This window comes from Cydia strobilella, chromosome 3 (assembly GCF_947568885.1).
Source record: "Cydia strobilella chromosome 3, ilCydStro3.1, whole genome shotgun sequence".
Taxonomy (NCBI): Eukaryota; Metazoa; Arthropoda; class Insecta; order Lepidoptera; family Tortricidae; genus Cydia; species Cydia strobilella.
In genome coordinates, this window is record NC_086043.1 from 12,223,999 (window position 1) to 12,247,035 (window position 23,037).

The 23,037-nt window shown below is 38.8% G+C and overlaps 2 protein-coding genes across 2 annotated transcripts in view; both read left to right on the forward strand.

The window, feature by feature from the left end:
- LOC134755915 (nuclear speckle splicing regulatory protein 1) overlaps window positions 1-23,037 on the forward strand; it is a 283,664-nt gene that overhangs the window by 229,555 nt on the left and 31,072 nt on the right. The window lies entirely within an intron of this gene.
- LOC134755921 (uncharacterized) lies at window positions 1,130-22,960 on the forward strand. Its single transcript, XM_063692608.1, has 6 exons — window positions 1,130-1,148; window positions 7,523-7,641; window positions 9,851-9,973; window positions 20,973-21,044; window positions 21,865-22,011; window positions 22,809-22,960. Exons 2-6 carry the CDS (start codon window positions 7,558-7,560, stop codon window positions 22,875-22,877), a joined length of 495 nt encoding a protein of 164 aa, XP_063548678.1. The 5' UTR covers window positions 1,130-1,148; window positions 7,523-7,557; the 3' UTR covers window positions 22,878-22,960.

Below are 23,037 nucleotides of genomic sequence, written 5' to 3' on the forward strand. Positions count from 1 at the left end.
GGTAGACTAAATGTGACCGGTTGTGTTGTGTGTTACCGACTTAAGTAAGGAAGCTGAAAGTTGCAGATTGCGAAAACTTAAACGGCTCAACCGATTATGAAAATAGTTATATATTATTGAAGCTTAATTTTAGAAGTTCCTCTAAAGATTTTTTTTGCATCCTGTTTTCAATTCACTTTATCGGATAATGCCTTTCAGATCCCACTAGGTAATCTAGGTAAGTATATACAGGGTTAAAGCAAGCAAAACCCTGTGCTCTCATTTTTCTACGTATTATTTTATCACCAGGCCTCGGCAGTTTTCATTAGCACGTTAAGAATAAAGTCCTCCAGGACTGCTCTGCTTCGCGTCAGTAACTGGCAGGGAGACCAGGAAGTTGCGCAGGATAGGGACAGGTGGCATGCTCACGTTTCGGAGGCCCGAGGCCAAGATTCTTTTTGGAACACAGAGCCAAATTAGTTAGGTAAGAATAAAGTGAGCTATGGAGTCGATGCTAACATTAAAATGAAAGTCATACTCATTCAATAATTTCGTTCTGAAATCTTTTTATAAATATCCTAAATAATTCTTTTGAGTAGTGAAATATTTAAATTATAAATATAATATAATTAATATATTATTTTAGGTACGAAATGAGCATTTTATATTGTATGACAAAAGTTAGCTAATTAAAATTCGGCAGTCAGGATCCCTAGCATACACAGACAAATGATTAATAACGATTATGTATTAGTGAGTTAATAAATGACCCATCGAACTGCATTGAATTGGTATAAGCATTGCATAAGTAGAACGCAAACTGACATAACGAAGACTTCGCAATCCAGCGGTGGCCTTGGCCCGAAAGTGGTAGCTTGGCGGGTACTGCGATGCATATACAGAGTGAGCACAGGCGAGTCGCACGTCAAAAGACACCATCACCTTGTGATCTCAAGTGCCGTAACAACTGTAACAAGTATGCGTAAACGAAGAGCGCTTTTACACTGGTTTGTCTGAGCATTCGAATCGCCGAGGTACAATAATTAGTTGGAATACTATCCCTGGTAAAGCTGGCGGGCAATAGTAAACAACGACAGTGCAAGCAACGTAGCGCGCGCCGCCGGTGCCTTCGAACTTTCTGCTAAATCCACGGACCACCTCTTCGATAGGTAAACGTGCAAATTAGTGAACGTGTGTTAATTTAATGTCATTGTGAAACGTGCCAAGGGCTTTTTGGTGATTTATAAGTGTGAATGTGATGCGTGTGCATGTCGTTAGGATTTATTTGTTGTTCGTAGACAGGCGCACTTGTACAGGGTATTCCCATACTATTTTGGGCGATACCAGGCAAATGCATGGCAAAATTTGAGTCCTTTCAAAATGAGTCTGTACAAAACAATCACGTTCATAGAAACGCTCAAATCAGTGACCTATTTAAAAGTTGAAGGAAAGCTTCTGATATACGAGTACCTACGGGTAACCAATGTAAGAAAACTAGCTGTTGTAAATTTTATAGGTTACCTTATTGTCACCTTGATATTACGAAGTAACTGTATGTTGTATAGGTAGATTAGGTACCTATACGAACTTTTAAACACCTCGCCCGCTTTAATTAACTGTCAAATCAGCTTCTTTCTTACGACCAATACTTAGTTATTGACATTTCTATTTAACACCTACCTAATCAAAGAGACTGAGTTGAGGGCTTGAGGGTATTTTTGGTGTAGGTAAGTACACAGGGTATTTTTGGTGTAGGTTAACAGGAAAAAAATATTGGAGTTAAACAAAAATGTTACCCAAATAATAATCACCTTTTAAGGGTTCCATAGTTACTATAATAACTGAAAGAACTAAAAGTTCAAATAAAAAATAGTTTATTTTCAGGCAAGTGAGACTAACATAGTTACAATAATAATACTTACTTAATAAAAAAACCTGTAAATCATTTAGGCGACACAAAAGTTTTCTGAAGCATCACCTGTTCCATTGTAGAATTCGGCTACGGAACCGCTGAAATATCACACCTTTAGATTTAGACCATAAGTAGGTAGTTAAGGGCGCGCGATGGTTTTTAGCAGCAGCCGCAGCACGCGCCCGTGTACCACAACTCAAACTACCTACGTGTAGGTACGTAATTGTGTGCTGATCGCAGCTGGAACACCGGTCTCTCGGTCTATCTGCCCATAGATTAGCTCAAACTTACAGTACCCGTTATCGGAACTATCGGGAGTCGTAATTTGATATTACATATGTGCCTCTTTGACAAAGATAAAATCAAATATATAAGTAAGTACATACATACATACAATCACGCCTATTTCCCGTAGGGGTAGGCAGAGACCACGGATTTCCACTTGATCCTGACATACCTCTTTCGCTTCCTTCACTTTCATAACATTCCTCATACACGCTCGCCGGTTTAGGGTCACACACACACACACACACACACACACTTGCTCGTAAAAGACGACAATATTGTCAATATTCCTTGTGGGCTTGCCCACAGGAAAATACTTGATATCATTCCCACGGGAGTAAATGATGTTATATGTAGATTTTGTTCTTATAATAGGATTAATCACAGCTTGGAGTAAGAAATTTAATTTTCACCTCAGCAGCTCGAACAAGCCTACTTTCGTCACTCCCTGGAGTGCGGAAAGTGCGACTTTCGTCACACCAGGGAGTGAAACAATGTAGCTTTTTAATTTAGTGAAGGCCATGAACTTCATACTACGGTACGGTACGGTGCGGTGCGGTACGGTGCGGTGCGGTACGGTACGGTACGGTCCGGTCCGGTCCGGTCCGGTCTCGTCTCGTATCGTATCGTACATGTATATTATAATACTTTTTTTACTGTTTATTCTGTGTAATTCGAAATACACTTTAACCTTTCATATGCTCTCACTACTGAGGTGAAAAATTATGTGTGCAACACGAGAGCAAAGTTATAAACTATAATAATAACTATTCTTCCATAGAGAAATATAAGTAAAGAAAGAGTGGTAACTCCATACATCAGTTTTTTTACCAAAACGCGAGTTATTTCGTAGGCGACATCTAAGTCATCTAACGTCAAGTAGTGGAATTACCAGTACCGCTACTTGACACCAGATGTCACAAGTGTGGTGAAAATTTTACTGCTAAAACAATTTACAAATAATATTACAAGCAGAAGGAGTTTAAAATAGAGTTCCGGTTATAATATTAGCTGAAAATTGTTGAGCATTATAGTTTGTTCGTCGCGAGGTTTCGACTCCGTAGTCGAAAGACCCCATGCAAAGAATGCTTAAATTGCTTAATAAATATAAATTATAAAGTTAACACTAATTTCCGCAGCGAAGAGGAACCTAAGTTTGCCGACCTAAAGTTGATTGGATTGCGGTCACCGAGATAGATACTTGTTACTTGACCGGACCGAGCGCATTGCAACTATTGCAAGTATTGAAACCGTTCATCGGGTCATTTTTGCGATCATTATACCTACTTATATTTCACCATTTCAAAGATCTCTTTTTATTGTCACTTCTTTCCCCCGTTTCCAGTATTTAGTCCCGAAAAAAGATAAATGTGCGTATAGTAGTAACTGATTTCTTATGTAACCAACAATTAGCCATTCAATTAAATGTTTAATAAAATTTAGGTATCTTTTGTAAGTAGCCTTGTATATGGATATATACTTAATTTACTTATAAAAAGAAAAAAAGATTTACTCATAAAAAAATTAGATATTGAAAAGGAAGTTTCAGACCAGGGATTGCTAACTTTCCTCACCACTTATTTGCAATGTTGTATAAATGGATAATTTCACTTGACTTTAATGACACTATTAATAATTACCTACTTACAATGAACATATAAATACCTAGGCTAAATCGGAAATAAATGTTCTTACTTAAGTAATCTAATAACGCGCCCTCGTTAACATGCATCAATAATTGCGTGTCTACGTAACATTGTCAACGTTATGAGAGTCTGATCAACCAAGAAGTACCCAAGTATTAAACAATGGGGAAAAGCTGTGAGATAAGGTAAATTATGCATCTACTTACTGTCTAGTGTCTACCGGTGTCGGTGATGCAATGAAGCCCGTAATGTTGCAGAGATCATGATGTCTGTGGCCGCTGAAGTATTTCCTGGTCAGACAATGCGTCAATATGTACTTACCTAAGTACTAAACCAGTTCCAGAAGTACCACTTGCACTTGGCCGGTTTTTGAACCCTCATAACTTGGGTTTGGATTTTATGATTATACCTACCAGATTGCATATTACATACCCCGTGTGACCCTTAACTGCAGTACCTATACGAAAGGTATCGCTTCCACTACACACTTCAATTCAACACACTTTGTAAATTTTGTAATTCTCGCACATCAGGGTAGGTAGCTGTTAGGTACCAAGGTAGGTACCTAATAGTTCTCGAATGTTGGTAGTTTGATTGAAGCTAGCGACAGGGGGTATACTTATTTCACGCTTAACTTTGTCGACGTCAGCTTTGCATCGTCAAATAACTATTATTTTGCATAGCCGGTTATCAAAATCTCCCACGGGTCTACGGGTATGCAAAATATGCAAATGCATGCGTGCACCTAATTAATAAGACCTTCGGTAAGCAAATCAAGATGACTAATATTATATTTAAATTGAATCCTTGATAATAATTAGACTAGCATTAATATTTTATGCTTAAAAAACTACATTATCGAAGTACAGTCAGAAATAAAAGGTGTATCAAATGTTTAGCCCGTAGATAACTTTCTCTTCACAATGTGTGAAACGGCCAATATACGGCACCTGCTTTGTTTTGTTAATGTCTGTATTATTATCACCGCCGATGCCTCTTGTGTTAAATGCGTTTGCACCAATTCGCCAGTTTACTGCTTTTGTTACCTCCTTTGTTTAGTTTGTTTCAAACGGTTGTAGTTTAGGTAGGTAGGTACTTTTTGAGGTTGAGGTAAAATTAAATAACCGAAATATCGGAAAATTTTCCTGAAGTCTGTTATAATACGTATATACATAATGATACCTTTTTAACCGACTTCAATTTCATAGAAGGAGGAGGTTCTGTATTCGGTTGTGGCTATTTTTTTTTTTTTTTTATGTATGTTCACCGATTATTCCGAGACCCGTGGTCCGATTTGAGTAATTATTGTTTTGTTCGAAAGGAGCTACTTCCAAGTTGGTCCCATATTAATCTGGTTCTGATCTGATGATGGGATCCCTGAGGAATTGAGGGAACTCCTCAATTTTTAAAGGCACATGTATGGTGATTTGGGTGTTTTCATAAGCAACTTGAGCATTTTCTCTCGAAAACGACCAATTTGATGAAGTGGACCTGATGATGATGATTGTTTTGAAGATAGTGATGATGATTTTTTTAATGTAGGATGTTCAGCGATTACTCCGAGACCCGTGGTCCGACTTGAACAATTCTTTTTTTGTTTGAAAGGAACTACCTCCAAGGTGGTCCCACATTAATCTGGTGCTGTTCTGATGATGGGATCCATGAGGAATTGAGGGAACTCCTCAATTTTTAAAGGTACATGTACGGTGGTTTGGTCGTTTTCTTAAGCAACTTGATCATTTTTTTTAGAAAACCACCAATTTGATGAAGTGGAGCTGATGATGATGATTGTTTTGATGATAATGATTTCAGCGATTACTCCGGCACCCATGATCCGATTTGAGTTATTCTTTTTCTGTTTGAAAGAAGTTACCTCTCCAAGGTGTTTTCGTAATATTTTTGGTTTTGATCTGATGATGGAATCCGTGAGGAATTGAGGGAACTCCTCAATTTTTAAAGGCAAGTGTATGGTAATTTCGGTGTTTTCTAAAGTAACTCAAGCATTTCCTCACCAATACCACCAATTTGATGTAGTGCAACTGTAGCCTAACCACGAGTTTGGCACTAAATATTCTTCGTAACTTACTTTGTACACTAATACGCCAGTACGAGCGAGATTCATAAACAGTAAGTTACGCACACGATAGCGAATATATCAATGTCAAACTCGTGGTAAGGCTACAGTTGCACTACATCAAATTGGTGGTATTGGTGAGGAAATGCTTGAGTTACTTTAGAAAACACCGAAATTACCATACACTTGCCTTTATAATTTTTGATGTAGGTAGTGTTGGAAACAACCAAAGAGACTGAGAGGTGAAGGTAGAGGGTATTAGTGTTTGGGGGGTTTGAGGTTGGGGGTTGAGGGGAGGTGAGTTGATGGGTCGGAGACTGAGGGGTTGGGAGTTAAGGGATTGGGGGTTAGGGTTAGGAGTTAAGGGGTCTGGGGTTAGGGGTCGGGGAATGGCGGTTGAAGGGTTGGTGGTTTAGGGCCGAGGGGTTCAGTGATCAGGGGTTGATGTGCTGTGAGGTTGAGTGATCGGGGGGTTTGAGGGATTGGGTCAGTGGCGGGGCGGAGAATGGATTTACTGACAGGAATGATTTCCCAGACGGACTCGAGGAAAATTCTGATTATTTAATAAAGTTTACGAATTTACAGATAAATATGATTATGTTTTTCATTCATGCGTCACGCTCTTAACAATATCTTAAAACTAAAAATGGAAAAATAAAAACTTTTATAAAAAAAAGATAAACCGACTTCAAAAAGGATGAAATAAAATATTATCCTTTTTAGGGTTCCGTGTTTAAGTATATGCGTTACCAACTGATATGTTTGAAGTCGGTGCCAAGCCAAGTACTCCAAGTAGTAACAATACCAGTCAAAAATAATCAGCTTTATGTCTATAAATCCCATTACAACTGTACAAATGTTATAAACGTGAAAGCAATTATGTCTGCCTCTTTGCTACCTTTTCATGGCTAAACAACTGAACCGCTTTAGCTGAAATTTTGCATGAAGGTTCCTTGAATTGTTTTATATTTTGAAATGTAGTCCTCTGGATAAGCGACAGAAAATAACTCAGTCCCAATCCCACACTTGCGTGCTATGACTGTTTAAGAATTAGTAAGAAATGCTCTTTAAAAAAATACGACGACAAAACGTATTAGATTTACACTAACGTGCCGACAAGCATGGTACGAACTGCGCCAAGAAGGTTCAACCGTGTGTTCTGTTCTGAGGTGTACAGGAAGTTCGTTTATTGTCGTCGTGTAACGCTGCGTCTTACATAGGCGAACACTCGCGAACACGAAGCGAAGCGACGCGGCACGGCGCGGCCGGCCCAATTCGTTCGCGTTCGCAACGAGATCGCCCACGTAGGACAATTCTATATAGGTATCAAAGGATTAATTAAGGCGCCGTGCCGCGCCGCTTCGCATTCGCGTGTTGTTCGCCTACGTAGTACGCTGCATTAGGTAATCCAACGTACATACTTATATAGCCGCATCTTTATCGAATTGCACCAAAATCCCTATGAATATATGGTTTAAAATTTGGCTTGGCACCGACTTCAAACATATCAGTTGGTAACGCATATACTTAAACACGGAACCCTAAAAAGGATAATATTTTATTTCATCCTTTTTGAAGTCGGTTTATCTTTTTTTTATAAAAGTTTTTATGTTAAATATGTTTCAGAAAAAGGTCGGTTCGAGTCGAGTAGCAGATCAAAAATGAGGATAGGTAAACGAGCGGTCACCGTGCTGGCAGCAATCACCATCATCGCTGTTGCGGTGCCTTGCTTCACTGCACAGCCAGTTCGTAAATACTACTATTAAAATCTTTACAGTTCTTATTACAGCAGCACCAGTTTAGCTTTCATCATAGTCGTGCACAAGATCTCCTGCAGTGGCAACATCCCGTGCACTTAGGTAAACAAGGTGAAGGGCTGTGGTCGAACAGTGGGCAAAAGCAGATGGTTCTAATCCCGGTTCCGTACTTTCCGCTAAGTTTCTTGGGACTTAAGTACAAAATAAACTTGATATTTACCAAATTGATTTTCGGTAGGTAGGGGAGATGCGGATAAGACGGGGACACGAGGTAAGACGGGGCCACCCACACATAGACGAAACTATATATACGTCACACTAACGCATCGTAATGGCCGACGGGACGCCCCTTCCGCGCGGCCATCAGTCCGATGTCGGCAGCGAGTGAGAGTGCGAGTGCAGGTCAAAACGTGTTTACCGATTTCATCGATCTATTATTTGGGAGCTCAATAACTTGTTATAAAACTGTAAGTAATAGAGCCTGATTAACGTGGATTTTTTAACGCATTTGTGATTGTATTAATTATCGTGTGGCGTAACTCAAAATGCTAAGTTTCGTGTGTTTTTTTACTAATATTTTTGGTAATCAATGGTGGCGAAGGCAAGACGGGGCAAATTATGCGAGGCATGATGGGGCTTAATAATTCCTACCTAAAATGTGGACGATGGGCCCACACAGCTTGTGCTGGAGTCGACGACGAAGATTTGGAAGATGTCTCGATATGTATTTCTGTCGAGAGAATTGTCCCCATCTTGTCTTTGTCCCTATATTGTCCCTTTTTTTAGTATCCCGTCTTGTCCCACATGTGGGTTAAGATGGTGTATTTGCCATTTTTGTTAATTGTTTTTTTTTTTTTGGTATGATAGTAAGTCCAAAACTGTGCCAAATAAAACTATAATAAGTAATGAATGTTTGATTCATAAATAACTCAGATATTATTTTAAATACCCTGATTTTTTACTTCTTTACCTTAGCGTCCCCGTCTTATCCGCATCTCCCCTACCTAATAAATCAGGTCGCAAAGAAATTCGTATTGTGTGCATGATGTAAAGCTACACTACATCTACATCTACATCTACATGATGTAAAGCCCCAAACATTCCTTTGGAGGCCTGAGTCTAGCAGTGGGATGTAAACAGCCTGATGGTGATGACGATGTTGAACGCGAAGTAAAAATTAAGGCAGCGTGAGATCTCATTTCGCTGTGCAAAACTACTTTAAAATAGTACATTTCGATGCTAGTGCGGAAAGTATGTCATTACTTCACGAGTACCGAGATATCTTGCCACGAGCCGTAGGCGAGTGGCAAGACTCGGGACGAGTGAAGAATGACATATCCGCACGTGTATCGAACGACGTTTTTTAATACAGTTGCGAAAAAATAAGAAAAGCAACAAGTAAGGAATGGAATTCGAAACTTTTATATTATTAATTCTGTGACTGACATCATTGACATTGACATTATGAAGAGGTGTTTTTCTAGCTTTTATTCGACTAGAATAGATTTTGTTATTATTATTGAACCCACTTCAATGAATGTTTTTTTTTTAAATGCATGTTCTATAAGACAGAAACAATTGTAAATATTAAAACATTGTACTATTATTACCTAAATATCGTTATTTACGATTATTTGTGTATCGTATATTTATAAAAACAATATCGAATGTTGCCTTTGGAAACTTAAAACATTCTTGCAGTAAGAAAATACGACTCTTCTTTGACAGGCGTTCCGTTCCATTCAGACAACTTATTAAGAACGGTTTTTCAACATTAAAAAATAAACGTGTTATAATACTTATAATGATGAAGAGGTAAGTAATAAAATATGAAATATGCATATTTTTCGTATTCTTACATTAACAGTAGGTTTTTATGTTGATTACGACGTTTAAAGGAAACTAATATTAACACTCATCAATAAGTAGTCATGAATTGGAACAAGTAAAAATTTAAAAAAATTGGAAAAGTAAAAAGCACTAGTTCGCGAAAACCAACTTTAAAAGCGGAAAGTTGGTTATTTAAGTAAAACGTTAGTGTAGTGTAGGGTGGTTTTGTTGTATACCGTACTTACGGTCAATTACCCGGTGTATCCTTTTATTTCGGGTTCGGCTCCGCACACGCTTGTTAAAAGTTCGGAACACCACTCCGTGATGGGTAAAGACGCGAGTTTAAATATTGTGTTATTATTTTCAGCCATCTGCCGATGAATCCATGGCAAAGGACCGCACAATTCGACAAACTGTACAAGCGCGAAAACGCGTCGCACAGACACCCAAATGGGGCTTCTTCGGAACGATTTTCCATCTGATTTTGGAGGTAAATAATTTGGTCTTAGAATCGATACACCAAAATGGAGTTAACCTGGAGTCCGTAGGTATTTATTATCAGAAATCATACATTAATTACCTGTTAAAGGCTACAATTAAGTAGCATCATATGTAATGTACCATGTACCAAATCCAGATTATAATATATGTGGACATATTTAATAACCGTTAGGACCACAGGACTCAGTTATTATCACCAGTCAGTCAGTTAGTATTTGCTGAGTTTCCTGCTTGAACACATAGCAAAATTGTATTTTTCTACTCGTCGAGTATAATCTGTGTATTACAACTTCGGGTACCTAATGATTTCTCCGAATTCTCGGCCAAAGAACCCGTCGGCGAATCGTTGTCGGCGAAGCAAAAAACGGCGTATTTTTTTCGGCATATCAATAGGGCACGTACTACTTAACATGCAACACTACAACCTTACTCTTTTCAACGTTGGATAGTCTATGGCACTTCCCACTCAAGCATAAGAATTTTATCGATACGGTTTAGTCAATTACAAAGATAGATATAACTCCGTAATAGATGGATAAAGTCTAAAGGGGCCCACTGACTATCAGTCCGCCGGACGATATCGGCCTGTCAGTTGTTCGGAACTGTCAAATTTTTGTTCTAACTGACAGGCCGATATCGTCCGGCGGACTGATAGTGAGTGGGCCCCTTAAGGAAAAAACGTGCCTCGAAAACCAAGAAAATTTGATTCTCGTTCAGAGGGCCCTACTAGCTTTGGCCTACTGTCGTATAGATGGCGTTGACGGTTTCGTTTGTTATTTAACAATTTTAACGCATATCAGTGAAAGAACATGGGTCAAAATCATAAAAATAATTAATGCAAATAAAAAAACATTTATCCATATTTAAATACATTTTATCGTATTTTTATAAATATTTATTTTAGTTTTAAAGTGTGTCGACAGATGGCAGTGAATTTACTGGGGTTACAAAATTTACTATGACAGTACCGCTCTAGTATAAGTTACTCTATGGTCAATTATAAAAATTTAGAAAATAGAACTTCATACATTTCGATAAAATATTTCTTGTTTAAGGATACTCGATTCAATGCAAATTAGCCTACTTAAACACGCTGCTGCGTCGCATCTGCTTAGTGATTGGTTGGCCAACAAAAACATTTTATTTTATGTTGTAGTAGAAACAATTGCTTCATGGTTTTGGTCCTGACCGCGGCCGGGGTCGGTTGTGTTCCGGGGGCCCTTTACAATGGCATTCGCAATTGCATCTTGTCACCAGATGTTGACCGGACCGTGATAGTTTTTACCGACGCGAGCATCTAGATATGCAGTATACGTTTCTATAGAATATCTGCTTATCTCGTAACACGTGGGTTGGTTGTATGTGAAAGTGAAACAGTGAGTGGCAATGTTAACAGTGCAATTTACCGGTGAGATTTTTCCATTTTACGTCTTTTAAATAACGGTCCGTTCTTAACAGTGTTTGTATGTAGGTACAACTACATTCGGTGTTGTTGGGGTTAAGTTAGTTTAAAAACAAACAACTTATTAGGCTACAAATTGTACGCCTGAACCTTCCTCGGGAGTCGCTCTGTTGATGGGTGAGGGCCGCATGGGGGTCCGCTCGGTGGTTTTTAGGGTTCCGTGCCGCTGTCCGTCTGTCTGTCGCCGGCCTGTGTCTCGTAAACCGTGATGGCTGGACGGTTGAAGTTTTCACGGATGATGTGTTTCTGTTGCCTGCAACAACAGATACTAAAAAGTACGGAGCCCTCGGTTGGCGGGTCCGGCTCGCGATTGTCCGGTTTTTTGAGTTTATCCCGAACGTGCAGGCTGACAGACATTGTCTACACGATTCACTGCTGCAACATGTGGTGACAAAAAAAGGGTATCGCCACTACGCGGAATTAGAGGACTCTACCACTCAAATTTGATAGCTATGCAATCCAAGTGAGGTGCTATTTGTGTGTTTCTTTGTGGTGCTATTTCTTTATGAATTGTTTAAATGAGTGTTGTTTAAGTGACAACGTGCCGTCCTCTTGTGCTTGAAGTATGGGCATCTTGGTAGACTTAGTTTTTTATAAAGGAGGCAAGCGAGCGGGGAGAATTGCATGATTGGGAATTAATGTCAGAACAGCAGAACAATAACCAAGAGGATAAAATGCTACCTAGGACATCCTATGACGCCCAAAACCTCATCTCTTAGAAGCCGCATAAGATATAGCTACAGAGCTCCATCCCGGCATCCCTCTTGAGTGGCTCAACATGGCAGACGACAAAGGCGAATTCATCAAAGCAGCAAGAGAAATATATCAACTGGACGAAACCGACAGCGAATCAGAAGAAGAAGAACCCACACCTCGAATCGACGAGCAAACGTTATCTCAAGATGATATTGGCCTCGCTTGGCACAAGATGTTATGAAGACCGAAACGAAAACGACGAGAAGCATATTATCACCAACGCTCTCCCTCGACGACATAACCTACCCCACCTATCTTCCAATATTGGCTTAAGGCTGCATAGCCGGCTGATTATAACTATCCCTTTCCCATCCCAGAGCGTGTCACTCCCCATAAAATTACGTCCCCTGGTATGCCGGCTAGTCCGGAGCAGGCATGTTCCTGGCTGGGTGTGGCGTCTCTTGTCTTGTCTTGTAGTAGAAACAATTGCTTCATAAGTCAGAAACGCGCATGTGACACCCTTCTTATAGCAACATCCATACCCTACGAAAACCGCTTAGCGTTGCTTGTTAGTCTTCATAGGCTACGATGGCCAAAATCGAGAAAAAATCGGAAAATCGGAGCAGGTACCAGGGCCTCATTCATGAGTTACGAGGAGGTGTCGTTGACCAACCCGCCGGGGGCGCCGGGCCCGCGCCGCGGCGGCCGCGGCCGGGGCGCGTACGAGTATGAAGGTATCGCGGGCCGCGGTTTTCGTAGGGTATGGATGTTGCTATATGAAGGGTGTCACATGCGCGTTTCTGACTTATGAAGCAATTGTTTCTACTACAACATAAAATAAAATGTTTTTGTTGGCCAACCAATCACAAAGCAAATGCGACGCAGCAGCGTGTTTAAGTAGACTAATTTGCATTGAATCGATTCTCCTTAAACAAGAAATTTTTATCGAAATGTATAAAGTTCCATTTTCAAAAATTTTATAATTGACTAAACCGTATCGATAAAATTCTTATGCTTGAGTCGGAAGTGCCATAGACTATCCAACGTTGAAAAGAGTAAGGTTGTAGTGTTGCATGTGAAGTTGTAATACACAGATTATACTCGACGAGTAGAAAAAATACTATTTTCATTTCTCATGCTCTGAAAGAGGGTCATTGTTGTTCTAAAAGGTGTGCAGAAAATGATACGTTTCTGCACTAGAGCATTTTACGTTCCAAGTACGATTTTTTTTATTTTTTTACGATAAGCAATTGAATTTCCATTCTGATATTTAACTCCTCATTCCATATAAATAATGATACTATTGCCTAAATTGTTAATTGAAAGTACCCTAAAGAAATACTATAAAAATTGATAAAAAAACACATACATTTTACTTTCCTCGTATTCGAAATGAAAAGTAGAGTGTTTAACTCGGGTGAAAGGCATCATTTCAGCCTCGGATCTCACTACGTTCGAGCGCCAAACAACCTCGGCAGAAATGATTGCCTTTTATCCCTTGTAGTGGGAGATCTTAGGTCCACCACCTTGCATTTTTGAGACAAAGCAAACCGTTTGGAACAGTTGTTTCTGGGGGTGATCTGAGCTGATTTAGCCCGGTTGCCACGAGGTTCCCCCCAGCAGGTGGGCAGGGGTTGGGGGGGGGGGGGGGGGGGGAAGTGCCTCCGGCGCGCCCCACTCTAAGCTTTATATCTGCATACATCTAGCAAATATATCAAGTTTGGTGTCTTTTTCGTATAATTCGAGGATGAAGAATTCATTTCTGTGACTAAATTTTCACTCACCCATACAAAAAATACGCGAAATTCAAAATTCAAAAATTTTCTTTACACTTTTTTTCGAAAATCCTCCACAAAATTAAAACTATGGCGATTTGCTCTAGAAAAAAAAATACCTGTGAATAGCCCAGTTATCCTTCTATATAAAATAGTAAACTTGTCAAACATTTTTCTTTTATAACTCTGTTAAAAAAATGTTTTGTGTCGCGCGGCGTACCCGCGTTGTAAGAGCGGTATGCAGCTTTTAGGATTTTTAAGTACCTATATGTTTAGATGATTTCTGATGAGTTGTTATTCTTCTGTTCGTAGATTACATTAATAAATTACTTCTGGACGTGATATATATACAAATATATAAATAAAGACTTTGGGAAAACTTTACTATTAACTAGCTTTTGCCCGCGACTTCGTCTGCGTGGAGTTAGTAATTTGGGTAGCTTATTTTTTATCCAATATGCTTTTTATCGATTTCCCATACAAACTTCCACCTCCCTTTTCACCCCCTTAAAGGATAATTTCTGATATAAAAACCACCCCGGGACTCAAACTATCTCTATATCAAATTTCAACTAAATCGGTCCAGCGGTTTAAGCCTGAAGAGGTAACAGATAGACAGACAGACACACTTTCGCATATATAATACTAGCTCTTGCCCTTGACTTTTATCCAATCTCCTTTTTATTGATTCCCCATATAAACTTCCACCCCCCTTTTCACCCCCTTAAGGGGTGAGTTCTGAGATAAAAACTATCCTATGTCCTTCCCCGAGACTCAAACTATCTCTACACAGAATTTCAAGTGAATCGGTTCAGCGGTTTAAGCGTGAAGAGGTAACAGACAGACAGAAAGACACACTTTCGCATTTAAATTATCAGTATGGATTAGTATGGATGTGATAATATTTACATAGTTAGATGTTTGACAAAAAATGCGGGTTGAAATAAGATATATATTGTTCGCAATTGCCACTACATGCACATAAATATGTCAGTGCATTTTAGTTTTTTTTAACGGTTGCACCTCCCTGCGCATTTTGTTTTGCAGCGGCAACGAATAAGCTCTAAACAAGCATCAGCCGCCGCAGGTAGGCTTGTCCATATTAGGGCTCGCGGTCGAATCCGTGTTTCGTTTACACGTTTCGAATACCCGTTTCCGAATAATACGTAAACGGTTTTCTGGCCCGTTCCACACGTTTAATTAAGAAACGTGTAGTTAAGACCCGTGTACACGGATAAACGGGTATTCGAAGATACGTATCTTATTTATCCGTGGCTCCGGACACGTCCTTGACGATAGTAGCGAAGGAACGAACGCCAGCTACAAATGAATAGACAAAAGATTCATGACGAGTTTCTGTCATATTTGACCTTATTCCGTGGGTCAAAGAGTCGAAATTCAATAAACGGTTTAGAAACTCCTTTCTTGAGCAGGAAGTTTTTGCTTGCAATAGGTATTAAGAGTATTCACGCTTCTTATAGTCCGTATAGTATTTTATATAGCACTTTAAATAGCTACTTTTTTTTACGTTGCGGGTTAGCAATATAATAAAAAAACCTGCTAGTACCTATTTAAAAAAAATATTAGAACCATCGAGTTCAGTATGTAGGCAGGAAGTCAAACTAATGTTCGAAATTGGCATTAAGTAAGTATTTATAAAAAAATACAATTTTAACTTGCTTCTTTATTTTTAGTTTAATTTTAGAACATGATATGAAATTGTATTTCTTGTCATATAATGTAGGTACACCTTATAAAACAAAGTCCCCCGCCGGGTCCGTATGTCTGTCTGTATGTTCGCGATAACCAGACCTCACCTATGAATGAAGTTTTTCTTTGGGAATGTTTATGTGTATATTTTGTTAAGGTTTTGTTTAAATTGGTAGAAATATGACGATGTTTGCTAATGAAGTTAGAAAAAATCACGCTGGCTTAATCGAAAACGCTGCCCAATCTATTTGATATCAATGTATGGTGGACTTGTCTCTCTTTCATTGGTCTACAAAAAAGTGCGCGATGGCTGTCTGTCTATATTTTAAGAATAATTAACCCATTATTAACTTAAAAAAAAACCGGACAAGTGCGAGTCGGACTCGCCCACCGAAGGTTCCGTACAAATACATCTGTAAAAATTTCAACTGTGTAGCTATCACGGTTCATGAGATACAGCCTAGTGAGTGGTGACAGACAAATGGACATTGAACTCTTATATAGTATTATTAGGCTTCCGAAGTGAATACTTGTTACAGAATGTATTTTATTATGCTTGACTCTCCATGCGAAGCCGGGGCGGGTCGCTATAGTTATTAATAAACACTTTAAGTCATCTTGATAAAATTGCACCTTCTCAATAAATTCTAATTGTTTTTACTTTAGGTACCTCTTACCACAGTAAAACGCTTTTTAGTGCGGTGCAGCTACAAAACAATGGAAAACATTTTCTTGTGCAGATGTTATGACCTTATTACAACGACATAAAGCTTGTAATTGGCGGTGACACTTGTGATAATAGTTTGGGAACCTACATGTTTTCGACGATGACAAACAAAAGGATATTGGAAAACAATGGATGGATGGACCACCGGTCGGCAACGTGCGCATTTAAGTTTATTACCTGAACGCTAGTGCGAAAGTGATCAAAGTGAATTATGAATGATTACCAATTTAAAGATCTATCTTAATGTAATTAGCAATATTATCGCAAGTTATCCAAGGTAGTATGGATTTTATGGTTCTTGGGTAAAATTACTCGATAATCCCGCTTTTGTGTACCTACTAATAAATTTTTTGCGCCGTTGGCAGGTGTGTTGTTTTCGCAAAACAAGTAATAGATCCGAGATAAAAATAACCACGAAATAATTAAACTGTTATTTTTAATTAATATTGTATTCTGTCTGCACACCTATTATTAACGAAAATACTATACCATTATGTAATTATAAAAAAAAAACTATGATCGATATCAAATTTTTGTAATTAGCTTAGAAGCAATCGGTTTTATTAAATGATATAAATAGTTTAAAATAAAAATTATGTATACCTACTATTAAACATAGGAAGATTAGGAAGATGGCTCAGTACCTATGTTTTATCAATACGGTTAAAAACAATTTAAAAAAAAAGTAATTGTGCGGTTTTATGAAACCACGATGCAAGTGAAACTTTTTTCGGATTGTAGGCATTTAACTAAAAAAAATCGGAAATTAATTCGATTTACGGTATTAAAATCGCGGTTTTAATCTTAACTTAATAAATTGGGGCGATAGAATAAAAGCTTCACTTTAAAAATCGTACGACAAACGAATTCATCTGAAGTCAACATAATAATAGTGGACCTTGTTACCATTGTACATTGGCTCAAACTGGTTCGGAGTATTTGGACCCGTTCGGAACGGTCTTAAGTACCCGTGTAAACGGAGATACGTGTCTGAGATACGTTTCTTGGGAACGTTCCTTCGAAACGTTTTCGAATCCCGGCGGTTCCGTGTAAACCGGGTTCTTAGTACCGCCGGGCTTAAGAACACGGGTATTCGTTTCGGCGTGTAACACGGATACCGGGAGCCCTAGTCCATATGGGCTCCCAATAACCTGTTGCTGAGCGGCTATAATATGTCCCCAAACATAGCCTCCTTGGTAAACTGCACGGAGAATAATGTTTACGTAGCGCATCTTCCGTTGGAGGCAGATTCTCTAACTGGAGATTTCTTCGGCACTCATTTACACTCGTACTTGTACCTGTTCTAAAATCAGTAACAAAATGCATAGTGTTAAAATAAGTCTAGGGTTGACACCTCGCGTAATTCAAATCTGTTCAGACTTAATATTGTAAGACTTACTTGTCATATAAGACAATAACAAATTTTTCCAATATTGGCAACGCCTGCTCAATATTGCCTTGTTTGCCAAATTTAAATCCCTTCGTTACAGCAGGATATGCGCTCCAAGCTTGAAATACGCTTTTTGTCCCCTTTCCACACAAAAAAGAAATAGTGTCGCAACCTGAAAAGGCGTGGAAGAATGGCAAGACTTCTGTCCTTTCTGGTCCTGTAAAATAAATTATACATCTATGCGTTACAAATAAAATCATATATTTAAAGGAAGTTTGCAGCACGTGACCAGTTGCCCTCGTACAGGAAGCAGACACGCGCATAATGGTCCATTATGTCACTGATGCTGTAGCCCCAGGTCACACAAAAATTATGCTACGCACAGTGGATACTGATGTTGTTGTTCTCGCAGTTGCATGTATATCATAATTGCCGGAGCTCCAGGAGTTATGGGTACATATTGGCACAGGAAAGAATGACCAGTTTCTCTCGTGCCATGCTATTGCATCTTCATTAGGTAACTTTTGTAGTTCCTCCATTAATTGTAAATAAAATAAATATGTCACCGCAGTACGAGACAGGTCATCTGGGCAATTGGTCACGTGCTGCAAACTTTCTTTAAATATATGATTTTATTTGTAACGCATAGATACATAATTTATTTCACAGGACCAGAAAATACAGTAGTCTTGGCATTCTTCCACGCCTTTTCTGGTTGCGACACTGTTTCTTTTTTGTGTGGAAAGGTCAAAAAAAGCGTATTTCAAGCTTGGAGGGCATATCCTGCTGTAACAGAGGGATTTAAATACGACAAACAAGGCAATACTGAGCAGGCGTTGCCAAATTTGCCAATATTGGAAAAATTTGTTATGGTCTTGTATCACAAGTAAGAGTCTTACATTTTTAAGTCTGGACAGATTTGAATTACGAGGTGTGAATTGATTCCTAGACAGTATTTTAACACTATGCATTTTGTTACTGATTTCAGATCAGGTACAAGTACGAGGTACGAGTGTAAATGAGTGCCGAAGAGTACTTTATACAATAAGAAATCTCCAGTTAGAGCAGGGTTTCTTAAAGTGGGGTCCACGGACCCCTTAGGGGTTCGTAGCATGTTTATCAGGGGTCCGCAGTAAGTCAAATATCTACTGTAAACATACTTATTAGGAAATGTTGTAATAAACTTGACGAGACCTAAGTGTAATGAAACTTATAATAAAAGTAAATTTTAAAATATAAATAAGGGTTTTTATTATTTTTCTAAAATATATTTTAACCGGGGTCCGTGGAATTGTTTAAATTGTGAAAATGGTCCGTGACAGCAAAAAGTTTAAGAAACCCTGAGTTAGAGAATCTGCCTCCAACAGAAGATGCCCTACGTAAACATATTCTCCGTGCAGTTTACCAAGGAGGAGTTTGGGAAGGAGGTTTGGGGACAGATTATATCCTCTCAGCAACAGCTACCATGCCCTGCTGACTGGGGCTGGTCCAAACAAAATGGTTATTGGGAGCCCATATGGACAAGCCAACCTGCGGCGGCTGCTGCTTGTTTGGAGATTATTCGTTGCCGCTGCAAAACAAATGAGCAAGGAGGTGCAACCAGGGACCGAACAACCCTTTCCGCGATAAAACCCTTTCAATGGGCAACACTTAAACACGGCTAACACATTGAAAGACTTTCCCTTTTGAACTGCAAGCCCATTCATACCCTTACCTTTGACTAACCCTTACCGAAAAGCTAACCAAAAATAAGGCTAGCCCTTAATAAGGGTTACCCTTATCTTTAAGCGCTTTTTATAAAGGTTTCCCTTTGCGTGAAAGAGACAGGATTAGTATATATCTACGGTAGTGTATGAAAAGGAAAGAAAATACGTGCCTAGTCAAAGAACGTCGCCGTCGCCGCCGACGATCGCTCGGATTCGAAGTAATGTGTGCTTTATGAACAAGGTAGACGACTTAAATTAGCACGCTTATATGCTAAAAGGGAAGCCCTTTATAAGGCTAACCCTTATAAGCAATATGCAAGGTGTTGGTGAGCGGATGATAAGGGTTTTGTAAGGGTATTTGGGCTACCGATTACTCAAATGTGGTAGCTTTATATAAGGGTTTTTAAAAGCAAAACAAAGGGTTTCGTCTGGCAAAGGGTATGGTGAGTTAAGCCTTATGCAATACCCTTATAAAACCCCGATAAGGGATAGCGGGCCGGTCCCTGGGTGCAACTGCGTTAAAAAAACTAAAATGTACGGACCTATGTGCATGCAGTGGCAATTGCGAACAATAGATATCTAATTTTAACCCGCATTTTTGTCAAACATCTAACTATGTTAATTTTATCACATTTATAATAACTACTGGCAAATTTATAAAATGTAGGCGCGAAGGGATATCTTCCCATATAAAATTTGAATAACGCGCCTTTTTCTGCTGACATGATTTGCTTGACCAACTATATATCACATCCAGAAGTAATTTATTAATGTAATCTACAACCAGAAGAATAACAACTTATCAGAAATCATCTAAACATACTTAAAAATCCTAAAAGCTGCATACCGCTCTTACAACGCGGGTACGCCGCGCGACACAAAACATTTTTTTAACAGAGTTATAAAAGAAAAATGTTTGGCAAGTTTACTATTTTATATAGAAGGATAACTGGGCTATTCACAGGAATTTTTTTTCTAGAGCAAATCGCCATAGTTTTAATTTTGTAGAGGATTTTCGAAAAAAAAAGTGTAAAGAAAATTTTTGAATTTTGAATTTCTCGTATTTTTTGTATGGGTGAGTGAAAATTTAGTCACAGAAATGAATTCTTCATCCTCGAATTATACGAAAAAGACACCAAACTTGATATATTTGCTAGATGTATGCAGATATAAAGCTTAGAGTGGGGCGCGCCGGAGGCACTTCCCCCCCCCCAACCCCTGCCCACCTGCTGGGGGGAACCTCGTGGCAACCGGGCTAAATCAGCTCAGATCACCCCCAGGAACACCTGTTCCAAGCGGTTTGCTTTGTCTCAAAAATGCAAGGTCCCCTTAGAAAACGGGATGTAAGAACAATATACTATTGATGCAAGGATGAGACAAACTGAACTTGTCATTTCACAAAAAAAATCAGTTTCGGTTTCGACTAGGAGTCGAACTGCATGGGACGGGACTTTGGCTAGGACCGCGTTATTTCCAGCACTACCTACCTACTTAATAACTCAAAATGCATTTTTGGTTTCAGCAAGTCAACGACACAAAAAGCGCATACAGTCAAATATCGGATTTGGTGAATGGGCAGTTTACTGATGACCAGGTTAGTCGTTTTTCGTTCACGGTTAGACTTGATTTATGTTTTGAATATAAAATATTTAAGAGCCTTGGGCTTGGGCTTTGAAGCAGTTGCTGGGGACATAACCGGGATAAACGCCTAACATGAGGGAACCGTAAAATTTTAAAAAGCATTCTTCCAAAATATCACTTTTAATAGATAGCAACTGTCTTCCGCTGCGTCGTCTAGTTCAGCTGTCACATCTAATACCTACAAGATTTTATGGAACTAGATATAGTGTTCACATGACTAAACGTTATACCTGCCAACATACTTGATAAACCCTCCACTTTAGTCCAAATTAAACTAGAATCACCTATAATATTCATGGACGTGGCTGTAAGGTCGTAGGCAAGACCTACTCATAAATGTAAGAAAAAGTTACTTTAAAAACAAGAAAATTGTTTTTGATAGAAATATATTTCAGTATAAATATTTTATATAAAATACTTTTGGGTTAAACACGGTTATTAGTGTTATTAGTGGATTAAGACGAAAGGGGACGACCGCCCCGAGTCCCGAAACCGCCTTCCCATACAAACGTAGTCCCCATTTTCCTATCTGGATAATAATAAAAAAAACATATTAACATTATTAAAAATATTTTTACAAAATTTGATGTATTTTAATCAAAGCTATCGATCGGGCATTTGATTTTTTGGATATTTTTTTTATTGTTATACTAAAAAACATAAAATTCTGTAAAAATATTTTCCAATATCCAGGGAGGAAAATGAGGAGTACGTTTGTATGCAGAATAGATCGTCCCCTTTCCTTTTAACACACTTAAAATGTATGTCCGTAGCCAGGAGTGACGGTAGCGCCGGACCCCGCCGACAATGGAACGACGCCAACGCCTAAAATCTCTAGAGCCGAGTTCCTCAAAATACTTGACCGTAATTTGAAAGGCTTACAACGGCTTCGCCAGCTGGAGTGGAGAGAAGCTAAAAAGGTATTTGAAATCAAGTTTCATTAATTATGCCGGTATATTTTATATATCTATTTAAAATATTCCTTCTTTTTCGAAAGACTCACGCTAATTAAATGTGTACCGTAACATAAATTAATAAATATTATAGGGACAATGCTTGGAAATAAATGAAAAGTGGAGAACTCATCGTTTCGAGCGAGACTCGAAGTCGCGACTTAACTAACTTAACTAGACGTAGGTCGGTAGACGTCGTTTTCCGCTGTCTGTCCGTCTGTCCCTATTATGTATGCTTAGATCTTTAAAACTACTATTTTGATGCGGTTTTTTTAATAGGTAGAGTGATTCAAGAGTAAGGTTTATAGGTATGTATAATTTGTAAAGGTTTTGTGTAAATTAGTTGAACTACCCGTGCGAAGCCGGGGCGGGTCGCTAGTACATAATAAATAGAAAATACATAGAAAACAGCGGGGGCAGCTAACCGCGCGGCTAACGGCTTTTCTAGTTTAATATGCAACCGCTTGTGATCGTACGCACTTAACCGCCACAAAATTTCAACCGCGGCGGATGCATGAAGAGCCGCTTAACGCGGTTGGCCGCCATAGCGGTCAGCCGCTATGACAACCGCGTCAGGCAGCTGGCGATTTAAATATTTCCTTATGAGGTTGTAGTGGAGACACTGGAGACCTTAACACTACATTAGCGCCCATTAGTAGCGAATTCATTCTTTAGACCTCACAAATGAAATGGTCCTTCGAGCCGGATACATTTAAGCTACATATTAGCTCTATTCATACTACATACATTCGTTTGTTTCACAGGATTCGATGGCTAATATACAGACGTACAAAGAAGAAATATTTGGCGGGAAAAAACCAAGAAAGAGATGATAATTACCTACCATCTGAAGTGCAATCTCAAAGTTATCAAAGTGATAGGTTTAATTTATTCTGAATAGATTTAGTATTACTATTTTACGGTGTTGTAAATATATTAAAAAGCCTAAGAGAATTGTATTTATTGTACCTGTGTCCAGGGGCACAATTCTTA